Source organism: Maniola hyperantus, chromosome 6 (genome assembly GCF_902806685.2).
Source record: "Maniola hyperantus chromosome 6, iAphHyp1.2, whole genome shotgun sequence".
Lineage (NCBI taxonomy): Eukaryota > Metazoa > Arthropoda > Insecta > Lepidoptera > Nymphalidae > Maniola > Maniola hyperantus.
The window spans coordinates 460,332-475,457 of NC_048541.1; the positions used below are offsets into that span (position 1 = coordinate 460,332).

The 15,126-nt window shown below is 38.3% G+C and overlaps 1 protein-coding gene across 2 annotated transcripts; it reads right to left on the minus strand.

Annotated features, from left to right (window-relative positions):
• Window positions 1-870: 870 nt before the first annotated feature.
• Window positions 871-5,047, minus strand: LOC138402496 (uncharacterized). Of its 2 annotated transcripts, none has more exons than XM_069499322.1 (5): window positions 4,840-5,047; window positions 4,514-4,714; window positions 3,339-3,518; window positions 2,535-2,808; window positions 871-1,738 (listed from the first exon to the last, which is right to left on the minus strand). In XM_069499322.1, exons 2-5 carry the CDS (start codon window positions 4,712-4,714, stop codon window positions 1,545-1,547), a joined length of 849 nt encoding a protein of 282 aa, XP_069355423.1. In that variant the 5' UTR covers window positions 4,840-5,047; the 3' UTR covers window positions 871-1,544. The 2 variants fall into 2 exon arrangements, with proteins under 2 accessions (XP_069355423.1, XP_069355422.1); XM_069499321.1 differs by having other exon boundaries at window positions 4,792-5,046.
• Between the last annotated feature and the right edge of the window lie 10,079 nt (window positions 5,048-15,126).

Here is a 15,126-nt window from a genome sequence, read left to right on the forward strand (position 1 = left end):
ATACCGGGGAAGGACATGGGCTACTTTTAATCCTGGAAAATCCAAGAATTCCAACTTCCAACGGGATTTTCAAAAACCTAAATCCACGTGGACGAAGTCGCGGGCATCACCTAGTATACCTACCGAATTAAATAACGCTATTATAACAACGAAAATTTGTATGTGTGTATTTGTTACTCCTTCACGCAAAAACTTCTGAACCGATTTGGGTGCAATTTGGAATGGAGATAGACACACCTTGGATTAACACAATATAGGCTACTTTTATCGCGTAAAAATCCATGTTTTTTTTATATGAGAGCTTAATTTAAGTTTGTAGGTAAGTACATTTTTGTTCCTACATCTTTTTCTCGCGCTTATATTTTTATAGCAATGTCGCCAACTTAGTAGGTAGGTACGTTAGGTACTAGGTAGATTTAAAGCTGACGATCACAGACAAGACGAAACAGCAAAACTTTCTAGTCTACAAATAAAAATCTGTACCTTCAACAAAATGCAATATTTTCGCTTCATATTACACTCTATACCAGTCTACCCGCATCCCCTCATCGCGGATTAAGAGCGTAAACGAGATAAAGGATTTACGGATTATGTAGCCTCGGCTGGGATTCCATCGCACCCACATGGGAGCACAGATAACGGATATTTCCGTAAGGAAAATAATATCGCACGTCGTGATATAATGTACCTAGTACCTACCTTCTTACCAGGCGCTCTTGAAAATTGTTTTATCTTATTTTATCTGCTAAGTTTTATGATTCTAGGTCAACGGGGAATTCCTATTAAAAAGCAATAAATAAAAATTAAAGTATTTATTCAATTGTAAAAATCTAGTAACAATCATAACAATAACTATTCTAACTTTGACACAGGAACAATACAGTGATAATAAAATTAAGTAATCGGTAGGTACTTATATTAGGTAGGGTCAGCAACAAAGCTAGGTTTGCACCCGCCGCCGGTACAACCGACTATGGACGGGTGCGTACCTAGCTGTGTTGCTGACTGTACCTATAATTTATTCCATAACTGACTTAAAAGGTAAACGAGTAACTTCCCACTGAAATGCGCAACAGGCGCACCACACGCGGCGAATACGACCTTGTTACCGCGAACTGACAAAAAAATCATGATACGAGTGAAAAGGTCTAAAGCGCCAGGCTAATGCGTCGCTTACGCGTTTCTCCAAGGAATACTTAGCACACAGTAAATAATAGCAGTCACAATCATCATAACTTAATTTTCATTAATATTTCACGTAATAAAGCTACTCTATCCAAGAAAAGTTAATATAGGACTCTCTCTGTCACGTAATCCCATACAAATGAGAAAGACCAAAACTTAGCTAGCGTTAACCATTTTCATTGACCAACCAATCACAAACATGTTTTCAAAAACTCCTCACGATTCCTCACGTTTAAGTGATATTTAATTACTTAAAACGCACATAACTCCGAAAAGTTAACGTGCCCCAAAATCGAACCCCCGACCTCCCGAAAAGAAGGCGGACGTCTTAACCACTACAGAAACGCTGATAGCTGATTTTAAGTCCCAGGGTCGGTCATAAATCTCACGATTTGGGTGATGCCATCAGCCACTCGTTGTAAGGCAGCAGTTTGGCTGTGCAGCGCGTCAGCAATCCTCGTGAGAGCCGCAGTATTCCGCTCCTCCATGTCCAACCACCTGGACTCCAGCTGCAGAGCCCAACTGGGCAGCCTCACATCCACATCCTGCACAACTGAAATTAAATTAATCATCAACATCTTACTTACAAAATCCATATCCATACTTAATATACTTAATCCATCGAAGTCGCGGGTATCAGCTAGGAATAATAAATCACTACTCTACAATGACAAGGCTCTCTTGGCACATGAATGACATTGACAGGGGGGCGCTGTTGGAGAACAAAGGCTTAGAATATTCAAACAAGAACAAAGGGGACAGCAACGTGAGTTCCGATTTTCGCCGCGCGCCAAAGTAGCCTTGTCGCATACATAGTACCTACTCATCTTATAAATTTGAAAGTGTGTTTGGTTTGTCCTTCAATCACTCCGCAATGAAACAACTACCTATTGACCTAATTTTTAACACATAAAGTACAGTAGGTATGCGGCCGAAAGTAATGTACATCAGGCTTTAGAATGACATTTCGACTTTGTAGAGCATTGCCTCTGTCACGCATACCTAATAATAATAATAATGCTTTGTCGGTCTCAACGACAGAGACAATGCTCTACTAAACCGCTATCTCTTTCTAAAGGGTGATGTACATTATTTTCTGCTGCGTACTGTAGCTTATGTGTCCTACCCTGGGATGCAAGCTATCTCTGTACAGTACGCGGCCGAAAATAATGTACATCGACCTTTAGAAGGAGATAGCAAATTTGTAGAACACTGTCTCTGTCGTTAAGACCAACAAAACGTCACATAGGTATGAGTGACAGAGACAACGCTCTACAAAGCCGAAATGTCATTCTAAAGGCCGATGTACATTACTTTCGGCCGCATACTGTACCTAACTTAATACTTACTATTTTGGCTGGAGCGAGTGGACTGGGACACCACGTCGTCCTCCCACTGAGTGGCCTGGTCCTCCACCGTCAGTATGGCCCAGTCCTCCGGCTGACTGGCCTGATCCTCTTCCAGCGGATTGACTTGCAGGCCGGAAGCCTCTGGAGAGGCCCCAGTTGAATCCCTCTCGTTCTCCCTCTCAACGCTAGGTCTGCCACTAATAGGTGTCAGGTCAACTGACGAACTGTCCTCTTCTCCCTCCTCCCTCATGGAGGATAGTGTTCGAACCGAAACCTGCAAAATATATTTTATAGAAATAAATTGATTTACTAACTAGCTTATGTGAAACTAGATGATGCCAGTGACTTTGTCCGCATGGATTTAGGTTTTTAAAAATCCTGTGGGAACTCTTTGATTTTCCGGGATAAACAGTAGCCTATGTCCTTCCCCGGGATCCATGCTATCTCTCTACCAAATTTTGTCAAAATCGGTTGAACGGATGAGCAGTGAAAGGCTAGCAGACAGGCACACTATCGCACTTATAATATTAGTATGGATTAATCATTTATTAGTATGAGACAGACAGACAAGCACACTTTCACACTTATAATATTGGTATGGATTAATCATCTATTCGTATGAGAAGTATATTGGATTCATGTTTTGCGCAGAGAACCATAATTTTTGTTCTTAAATAAAAGAAACAAGTTACTTCTTATAACATCAGCTATCTACCAGTGAAAGTCCCGTCAAAATCGATCCAGCCAGAGTGAACAAGAAGAAGAGAAGGGTTAACTCCTATCAATAATAAAAGGAAAACTAACTTTAAAGGGTGTTGGCACTCCTCGCAGTCCCTTGACTGCTACCGGGCCTAAAAGAGTGAGGATCTTCTTTTCTGCAGGGGTCAGAGGTAGCAGACGAGTTGGGCCTCCACCCGTGCCCCGAGCCATCCGTCGGGAGTCCGCTGCTTTACTCTTCACTTTGGCCTTGAGTTCTATCCAGTACTATAAAGTAAAAAGGTTAACAGTAGCATTGTACATTGCCTTTTAGAATGAGATTTTGGCTTTGTAGAGCATTGTCTCTGTCACTCATACTTATGTGACATTTTGTCAGTCTCAATGACAGAGACAACTGTCTACGAAACTGCTATCTCTGTCTAAAGGTTGATGTACAATATTTCCTGCCTGATACCTACCTACTGTATGTCTTTAATGTACTTTTCAAACTTCTATTAACAAAGTTAATATTAGTAGACTTAAGCTGAGATCTATAGAGTGCACTATTACTTTGCTTAGACTTAAGTTATAGTTAGCCTAGTGGTTAAAACATCCGCTTCCTAAACAGAGGTCGGGAATTCAATCCTGGGCATACATCTCTAACTGTTCAGAGTAATGTACATATTTAAGTAATTAAAATATCACTTGCTGTATCAGTGAAGGAAAACATCGTGAGGAAACCTGCATGCCTGATAGTTCTCCATAATGTTCTCAAAGGGTGTGAAGTCTGTCAACCCACACTTGGCCAGCGTTGTGTAGACTATGACCAAAGCCCTTTTGAGTCTGAGGCACTTTGACTGTGCTCAAACTTAAGACATTGTTAAAAGGACACAGTGTTATATCGCTGACATAAATCTGTATCATTTTAACTGAAACTTAAGTCCGAGCAAAGTCAAAGTTAGCTCTATAGATCTTAGCCTGAAAGGACCCGTGCTCTGTAGTGAGCTAGCGATGGGTTGATCATGATGATGATATTGAAGTTAAAGTCATGGATATAACTGTGTCTCAACTTAAGTCTGAGCAAAGTCAAAGGCCTACAGAGCGTACTTAGAGTAAAACAAGACAGGTTCTTCACTCTGCAGGTCCTTAACTAAGTCCATGCAAAAACACACCTAGAGCCGTTATTATGTTGCGCCATGATTTTAGGACAAACCAATAAACTAACAAAAAAACACACTTTCACATTTATATTATGGGTAGTGGTACTATAGATGTTGACTTACTCTTCGCCACTGTGCGGCTGTTTTGCGAACCCCTACCTCCACAGCATTCAGCTGTGTGGTAACGGTTTGCCAGGCCAGTTTCGCTGCCTGGCTCCCTAATGATCCTCCAGTATATCGACCCAACGCAATGTCGCGATGGGTGTCTGCAAACTTTATTAACAGTTCGTATTGTCGTGCTGACACTTTTCTAGTTGGAGGCATCTAAAAAGAGATTAATGACTTACTTCTGCGCTGAACTATTAAGTCACTATACACGAGAAAAAATTAAAAGCACTCACGTCTCACGAATATTTGGTGCGAATTACGATTCTATAGTTTTCACTTACTTTTCGAACCGACAAAACAAACTTTTTCAATAGATAAAACTGCTCCGAGCTTTACGAGTTCAAATCTTTCAAATTTCAACAGTGAGGACTGAATTGCTAACTCACTATTCAGTGTTCATCAGTGATCATGATGTTATGCAGTGATCATCACCATCACTGAATGAAACAAGAAATTATTAAGCTCATTTGACATTTATTTGTGATCCATTGAAGATTTGCTACGAAACATTATTTTTGTAAAGCTCAGTAAAACAGCAATGTAAAACCAACTAATGTCAAATGGGTTTGATGGTTTGATGGCCTGAGCAAATCACCCGTGGTCACAGAATAAATATTTATCGTCTGTTGTAAACCATACAACTTACAGTAGATACGGGTAACATTGATAAAGCAGCGAGGTATTCTAGGATGCCATTTTAAATGCGTAATGGAAAGTATGTTTTGTGATGGTTTTGGGGAATTAGGTGTTCGCAGATATTTCCAAATAATTAACAATACAAAAGACAAGGTCTTATTATCAAAAATTCATAGGTACGCTCTTTTCAAAGAGACTCACTCTTTGAAAAAGGCACAAATGCCGACGAATTAAGACTTTTTGTACGAATTAGCACTGATGTACCTATAGTTAATTTGTGACTTTTTAAAGTTTTAGGCCGACGAACGCCCGGATGAACAGTGGAGAGGCTTAGTGGTTCCGTTGGCACTCTTCGGGTACAAAAGCCTAATTTTTTTCTTAATGGAAATGAACGCAAAACATAATATTCCAGAAGACAGTACCTACGCTATGGGCTTACGGGCAGCGGCAGAGGTTTAAAGGTCAGAGGTCACTGTGACAAGGGTGGGCGAATGGCAGTCGATTTCACGCAGAAATACACCTAAGCGACAATATTTCTTTAGGACTTCTACCCAATAGGTACCCATCACTCCAAATGTAATTCCCTTGCGATATTATTTTATCACTCCCCATTATTTTGACACAAATCTACTCAATATCGGTTCTAACCTCAGTTTATCTAACACCTTGTATTGTAAAAAATGCATGTAGGTAGGTAGCTAGCTGGTAGATAGACCTTGTCCAAATCGGCTCACAAGATGGTAGCCTAAATTAGCTTTTTCATTTGGCGATATATCTAGGTAAGGTACGCGACAGAAAGTAATGTAGGTATGTACATATTTTTACCTACTATAAAATTCTGCTATCACCTTTAGAAGGAGATAGCAGATTTGTAGAGCATTATCTGTGTCGTTGAGACCGACAAACGTCTTAATATAGGTATGAGTGACAGAGACAACGCTCTACAAAGCCGAAATGTCATACCAAAGGCCGATGTACATTACTTTCTGCTGCGTACCTACTGTACCTACTTATGTAGATCTTAATACAATATTGGAGTAGATACCTATTTACCTACAGTGTCTCGCAATTCGAGAAGATGGATGAGCTAAAGATATCGCTTATCGTGATCAGCGGGTAAATAGCAGGTCAAATGGGCACTTCTTCTCACGCATGATTAATGTGGCCGATTCTATCTAGATAGCTTAGCATCTCTGCGTGCCCGTTTCCGTTTTTAAAAATCTTTGATTTTTCGGGACAGAAACTAAAAAGTAGCCTATCAAATTTAGTTAAAATCCGTTAAACAGATGGGACGTGAAACGCTGGCAGACAGACAGATACACTATTTCTTCAGATACAAGTTAGCCCTTGACTGCAATCTCATCTGGTGCTAAGTAATGCTGCAGTCTCAGATGGAAGCGGGCTAACCTGGAAGGCGTATGGCAGTTTTTATTAAACCCATGCCCCTTTTGGTTTCTACATGGCATCGTACCGGAACGCTTAATCGCTTGGCGACACGGCTTTGGTAGAGGGTGGTAATAGTTAATACTAGCCACGGCCGAAGCCTCCCACCAGACCAAGATACACTTCCGCATTTTTGATATAAGTGTGGATTTTGCAACGATGAAATAGACGTATTTTAGGCTGAATTCTGAACATACCTACCTATGTATAAACCTATATAATTATCTATCTCAATGCTAAATCTAAACTAAAATCTGTTTTGTCACCATTACTTCCACCCGGTGCACAACACAACATGTGAATATTTCCAGTTGACCTGGTTTTTCAATAGTCAATGAAGCCCTGGGAACGTACCCATTCCTCATTTTACTTTCATTAATTTGCCTTTAATGGATCGTTCAATTTAAATCCTGAAATGAAACCGGCCAATTAGCGATAATAAGCCATTTTGTTTGGAGTTTCCCATATTATTATTTGCTTTATTTATGGTTGACGTTAAATTGACAATTTATTCGGTTTATTTTAGCTGATATTTTTCCTCGCATAAAATGGCATGAAATTATGGTATTTTGGATCTCAAAGTATCTGACTGGTCAAGATGTTTTCAGTGGTTATCCTGGCAGAGGCTAGGATGCCTACTGAAAACTAAGCTTTCTCCTCCAATTATTAAACGTAAAGCTTGTGCTAGGAGTAGGTACGACAATAGTGCAACGGGTGGGCTTTGAACCGGTGACCTTTCGGCTTTCAGTCCACTCCTTTAACCGTTGAGCTATTGAGGCTCTAACTCCGTTAACTAATAATTAATTTTAAATTATTCCACCACCACTTACCTACCGTACTCATATGTTGTGCGCAAATACATTTTACTTGTCTAAGAAGCCACAAAACAAAGCTGTAGAGTTCGTATAGGTATAGATGAAGCCACGGAACCAAAGCTAATCACAAAATCCACAAAATGTAATCAAAATAAATCCACCATTTCTATGAGCCTTTTTCCATTATTTTGGAAATAAACATTTGTGTTTTCTTACGGAGCTATTACAAAGAGAAAGTTTTATAAGGCTTTTAGCTTGTGAAAGTAAAAAGTACAACTTTATTCCCCGGGGATTACATGTAAAATAATAATATATTATCCGGCCGCTCCACATATGAAAATATCTTTTGTAAAACTTTTGCTGTTTACAGTTTAAGTGGTAGGTATCTTTATTATTCGCAGAATCTTAGATAAATATTTTAATATGTAAATAGGTCTGTACGAGTTACGATCTAATTTAATTTAAATATCTTTATCGCTTAATACTATCACAAAGAATAAAAAATACAGGATATACTTAAAAACAAAGGGACTACACTACATGCCATCGAGCATTTACTTAACTTTTTCAATGATCATAGCATTGCCCATTGGTTCATTCTACATTGCTGCTTCACTGAGTGATATTAGAATAATTTCGTGGAAAACCTTTAAAAATTGGATTAAAAATTTAAAAATCAGCGCGCTTATTCGCTACTTCGGTGTTCAACACTGAAGGATACGTCTTGATAACCACTGAGCTCATTTGACATCCTTCAATAGATTAATACATACTTATGTGAAAATAAGCTCGGTGGCTATCATTCAGTGTTGATCACTGAGTCAGCGAATCATCCGCAGGTGCCATGACGTATGATAAGACGTAAGCCATTTTAACGTTTTCAGGCAATTTTTATTGAAAAACCTTTACTTATCTAGCCTTTGTCATTTTGCTCGCGCGCCTCTCTTCTCTTATTTGATTTGTAACAAAGGACCCTTTCAGCACTTACTTATGTATTGTGATTGTGAAAGACCATAATATGTTTACAGGAATTTGATTCATTATTGTTAATGTTTAAGTAGGTATTATTATTCAGTGACTTACGTTTCATGATCAAGGGGAAGTATTGGGTTCGATCCCATAGAATTAACTTTCTGCTGTTATCTATGTGCGTTTTCAGCAATTTGAAATATCATAAGCTTTTATAATAAAGGCAAACATCGCGAGGAAATGGAAATCTGCATTCCTGAGATTTTCCATAAGGTTCTTCATACGCCTTTTTAGAAATAGATTTTTCAAGCATGCAGGTTTCCTTACGATGTTTAACTTGGCAGTTAGAGCATTAATAATAATTATTGCTTGGGACGCAGAAACTCCGAAAAGGTAAAGGTGCCCGCCCGGTATTGAACCCACGGACCTTCCGAATAGGACGTCAAGACAGACAGACACACTTTCGCATTTATAATATTATAGTAAAGTAATATAGTATGGAGTATGGATTAATTTTGATTTCACTTCCCATAGTCGATAAAGTAATAATTTGATTCCAACGATTCCAATAAAATCTGTCATGACACCAACATTGTCTCGTCTCGCCTGTCACCAATATTACTCAGCTTGTCTTGTCTAACACAAATATTAGAAAATGTAAGACGGCTTTAATGAAAATTAATGGAATTTCGGATGTTGCGTTTAATTAACGAATATTAACGTTTTACTTAGGGCCCTCAGGAGGCGCAACGTGATAAATTCTCTCGCACTTTTCATCCCGAGGGATGAATAAATCGTATCAAAATAATTTGTAAGCTAAAGCACCTAGATACCTACGTTGTTTTACAAAAGGAAAATATTTAATAATAATAAAGGTATTTTTGTATAGAAAGTTAGAAACTACTAACATGCAGGTTAGCTTCGAGAACAAAAATAGAACTAAGAACTTGATATAGGTACCTTATCACTGGTTCTCTAACACCGGATTTCATAGTCAAGATAAGGGCTTCTTAAGAGGACGATTCAGACGACATATTGTGTCATACTAAGTATGACACGTGTTGTTTGAATCGTCCTCTAAAGAAGCCCCTGGCTATGAGTTCCAGTGTTATTTAAACAACAAACATTAATTAAGTCATAATATTGTAGAACAATGAACTTTAGGTATCTATTTAGTACTTATCACTAGATCTGGAGGATACTTATCACTATCATTCTGGAGAAATATATGTACATGAACACATACATTGTAACAACAATAATTTATTATTTATTTTATTGTAGATGTAAGTAATAGACATGCTCTGTTATTAAAGCCTGTCAACCTTTTTGTCGGCACGAAGGGAATTTATTAATTCCATGCGAGTTCCCTTCGGATGGCCGACCCGACCCGAATCGTAATTACTTTGAATAGCAAAACATTTCCACATGTTTGTAAAATATTACCTAGGTACTAGGTACAGTACGGTAGAATTTAGGTGCTACTGTTTGCTATAAAGCGCATCGCTCACAAGATCAAGTGTCGAGGTGTCACGCCCCTTTCACACGGGCGTCCAGTTTTCTGCAGGATCCCATTTTCTGCAGGATCTCGTTTGATGGCGAATGTGTTTGTATGCTAGCGTTCGCACGAGCATCCCGCATGCGGGATGCTAGCGAGCATATAAACACATTCGCCATCAAACGGGATCCTGCAGAAAACGGGATCCTGCAAAAAACTGGACCCCGTGTGAAAGAGCTGTCAGGAGTCACGACTGACGACGTAGGCGGGCATAATTTCATAGTTATCTACTGAGTAAGTAGGTAGCTGAAAATCGGAGACAGACTGTGCCCGTATCTGAACAACATTTTCGAAATGGGTAACTGTGGAGTTTCTTGTCTGTTATTTTCAGCTGCTTTTCGAAGCAGTTAGAATATTTTTTGAATTCGTACGTGTTCGAAAAGAGGAGCCAAATCGCTTCGTACACTACCTACCCGTTCGTGGAATTCGACGATGCCGTGCGGTACGATGGTAGATTGCTAATGACGGTTTCAAGTGGAAATACGCCAATTAATATTGAATGCACTATACCCAATTCCCATAAATGGCTGCAGTAGGTACTAACTCCATGCACGATCGAACTTGAGCTTGGTTGCGTAGATAGGTTAAGAAGCTGTCCCGGCGTGAAATCCCTCTTGATCTAAGTATTCTTAGGTTATTTTCCATTTTATTTTTTGCAGCAGCTGATAACGCTTTTATCTATTGCCATATTTAAAGCTCTGCGGAACACTGTACAAACATGTCAGTATTTCACGTCGTACATCGCGCTGACACTCGCCGCTATTCGAACGGCTATTGGCTTTACCACTTTTTATTCGAGGATCGCTTTCCAAAATATCGCTCGTTTTATGCAAATCTTTTAAACGCTATGCGAATAGCCGATACTGTACTGCATTGCGACAAAAAGTTCTCTTGTAATCTTTTGGATCATACTTTTAAAATTGTTTAAAGAACCATAACTACAGTACCAATCAGATCTAATCTCTTGATCCTTTTATGCCACCCTTCCTTTAAATCTAAATATATAAAAGGAAAATGTGACTGACTGACTGACTGACTGATCTATCAACGCACAGCTCAAACTACTACTGGACGGATTGGGCTGAAACTTGGCATGCAGATAGCTGTTATGACGTAGGCATCCGCTAAGCAAGGATTTTTTATTTATCTGTCTGTCTGCTAGCTTTTCACGGCCCAACAGTTCAACCGATTTTTATGAAATTTGGTACGGAGTTAACTTACATTCCGGGGAAAAACATAGACTACTTTTTATCCCGAAAACTTAAAGAGTTCCCACGGGATTTTTAAAGAACCTAAATGCACGCGGAGGACGTCGCAGGCATCATCTAGTATATTTATAAGTACATCTTGGCCATGATTAATTAGAAATACTTAGGTAGTTTTATCTAATTGCCAGGCGAAACTGTATCTACCTCCCTACCATTTCTGTCCTTATGAGAATCTGTCGTTTTGAGATTCTCAGAAAGACGCTTTCTGAGAATCTCTGCTTTTGCGTACAAATGGACTGATCTTCCCCGGATGAATTTTTGAAAATCTCTTATTAGTAGGGGCCTATGATATAGGTGCTACAGAAAACGTACCGTTTCATAAGACAAAAATATGGTTCACCAATTCTTCAAAATCCCTCAACAGTCTTCAAACCTGTGCTTTATGAAAGTTTTTGGGGTAGGAAGTGTACCTCCGTACCTATCTAACTACAATTTATTTCAATTTTAACTATGGCGGCTAAGTCGGAATCAAGATAAGCCTCGATAGCTCAACGGTTAAAGGAGCGGACTGAAAACCGAAAGGTCGCCGGTTCAAATCCCACCCTTTGCACTATTGTCGTACCTGCTCCTAGCTAGCTTTACACTTGGAGGGGAAAGGGGAATATTAGTCAGCAATAATTGACTTTGCTAATATTCTTTTTAAAAAAATATCAGAATGAATCAAACAGGAACATAATCCTTTAACCACAGTTTTTCTTTAAATCTAACCAAATTAGGTACCCTTAAAATATGATAAGGATCGTTTTCGTCGTCGGTCTGTCTGTTTATCTCTGACAGACAGACAGACAGACAGACAGACAACTAAGTGATCCTATAAGGGTTCCTTTTTTCCTTTTGATGTAAGGAACCCTAAAAATGTAATAGGTAATATTATCGTTCCAATAGGAAAATTACTAGCTGTTAGCCGGGTGACTAAACACTCGCGATGTAAACCATTGGTCTGGAACCAACGTTTTTTGTAAAAAAGCTTTCTGTTATAAAACTGATCATATTATTTACATTTTTCAACTAAAAATGCTGTCGTTCAGCCATTTTGCGGACAATTCCTGGATTTATTTTATTTCAATACTGTAGGATGCGAATATTTGAAATTTGAATGCATGGCTAGCTTTTATTGCTAGAACATTATAAATATTTACCTAGGTACCTACCTATAATTTTTGTGAAAAATTACGAAAAGTTTGTGATTAAATATTTATCTACTTGTTTTGAATATAATTATTTTCGAAAATAGCTGATGCCCACGACTTCGTACACGTGAATTTAGGTTTCTAAAAATCCCGTCAGAACTCTTTGATCTCTGGGATAAAAAGACTTTTTATAGGCTACTTAGTAGCCTATGTCACTCTCCAGGTCTTTAACTATACCCATGCAAAAATCACGTCAATCGGTTGCTCCATTGCGACGTGATCGGAGGTCAAACCAACAAACAAATACCTACACTTTCGCATTTATAATATGCTGATACGTAATGTAGACGTATAAAGGTTGTATAAGTATCGTTATAAAGCCACTCGAGGTAGTTTTACGAGGCTACTATCCGACACAGATGGCGTCGCTTTGATGTAGAGGCGGGGAGGTTTATGAGCAGTGACAGCTTGCATACGGCGCTGCCCTCCGGACGCTTAGTGTGTTATTCCTCTCAACTTCCCTTCTAAAGCGATATCATGTCCCTAAGCTGGTCATTTTAAACTTTCTCTTATAGTAGCAAACTGTTTAGCTTTTTATGAATTTATAAATAAAACTTGCTTATGCTCGCGACTTTGTCCGCATGGACTACACAAATTTCAAATCCCTATTTCTGGGTAACCCTCTAGGGTTTGAATTTTCAAATATCCTTTCGTAGCGGATTCCTACGTCATAATAGCTATTTGCATGCCCAGCTCGATTAATCCAGTAGTTGTGCGTTGATAGATCAGTCATGAATCATGTCACCTTACCTATTTAGAATTAGAGTCAGAAATATTTACAAATTGTCCCAATACAATATTTTCTTTGCCAAAATCGGGCCCTTTGAAAACGTCTTGCACCTACCTACCTAATACATCTGAGACTTCAAATTTCAATATAGGTGGGCCCGTAGAGACAATGTAAATATAAATGTCCTTTAGAAAACATGTAATCCCACGGTTGAGCGAATTTGTCGACTTTATTTATTTTTACTAATCTTTCGTTTCTGTCCCTTAGGAGTCAATGGACAGTAAAATTCATATCTTACTCTTTTTATATTTTCTTTTTTCACAAAAAATATCGTTCCCCTAGAGCAAAAAGTCATTACTTAAATCGAAAATGACCAAACCGAAATAATAATAATATTAAATATATTAATAAGTATGAGGCTATTTCTGAATTTATTAGTCTTATCTCATTGGTATTTGATTCAGCCTTATATTTATATCTCAAAAAACTAAATGGGATTTGTTTCTTACAAATATAATTATTTTTACCCTTGAACCATCTGTACCGAGGTGATATAGCAAAGTAACATTAACATTAAAGAAACTGCATAAATCCTGCGTCGTTGTTCCGGTTCTTCGAATTTTCACGTGAAAATCTCTCAGGGCGTTGCTTTCCACCGGCCCCAGCAACCTGAAAAAGAAAATCCAAAATTAAAATTTTCAAAAAAATTTCACTAACCTACAAAATTTTTCGACAAAATTTTTACCCCAAAATTTTCGTAGTTTCCCGGTTTTTCTCGTAGTTTTCTGACTCGGACAGTGCCCGCGCGTGAGGACCGTGCGCCTGACCGCTTTTCCGCCATTTTCCGCGCGGAAAATCGTGCGCCGATCTCAGCATAGACATCTGTACCGAGGTGATATACCAAAATACTTATCATTTTCATACATCATACAATATCATACAGTATCACCACCTAATTTAATTATTTTTGGACTTAATGATTATTTCCAGAGGGTCGAAATTTATCGTGAACTGTTATTTTTTCATTGAACCTTCCAGCTCCTTAATCCTGATGCTGCAAGTATAATAATATCCATCTTGAGAGTTGACGATCTTTCGATTATGAATTGATATTTTAGGTAAAATAAAACTGCGTAAAAAGTTCAATGTTATTTTACTTGTTATGAAAAAATTGTTTAGTCTACTGCGCTTAGACAATAAAAATAATTATCTCTGAAGTAAGTAAAATAAGAAAATATATTTGTATTCTTCAAACAAAGATGTTATTCTTGAGCACAAAATCTTTTTCTTTAACTAAAAACAAGATGATAGAACAAGCTGTTAATTAATGTCTCAGTAGAAGCTACCGAAGCTACCGTAATTCCGCAAAACACCGGATTTGCATAAACTCACCGCCCGCCCGCCCTCCCGCCCTACAACCCGCCCGAACAGTTTGAATAATATTTGCAATTAAAGTAGGTATGCTTAATTGATCCCAAGTTAAGCAGAGATAATTTTGTATTTTACATGTTTTATTGATTTTTAGGTCGTGGAACTTGGAAGTCGATGAATAAATAAATGAAGGTAGGTACTTTTATTGTACACCACATACTTAGATTCACAAAGAATTACAACCTACTCATAATATTATAAATATGAAAGTGTGTTTGTTTGTTGTATTATTTGGTTTGTCAGTTTGTCCTCCAATCATGGCGTAACGGAGCAATGGGTCGATGTGATTTTTTGCATGGATGGAGTAAAAGCTTACTGGAGAGTGACACATTAGGCTTCTTTTATCCCGGGAAAACAAAAGTTTCCTGCAGGATTTTTCACGCCTTTGTCGACCCGGAAAAATCAAAGAGTTCCGCGGGATATTAATTTAAAACCTAAATCCACGTAGACAGAATGTAGTATTTTCATATGCATGAACCTACATATAATTACTTAGTATAAATAACATACATACACAATCTCTAAGAA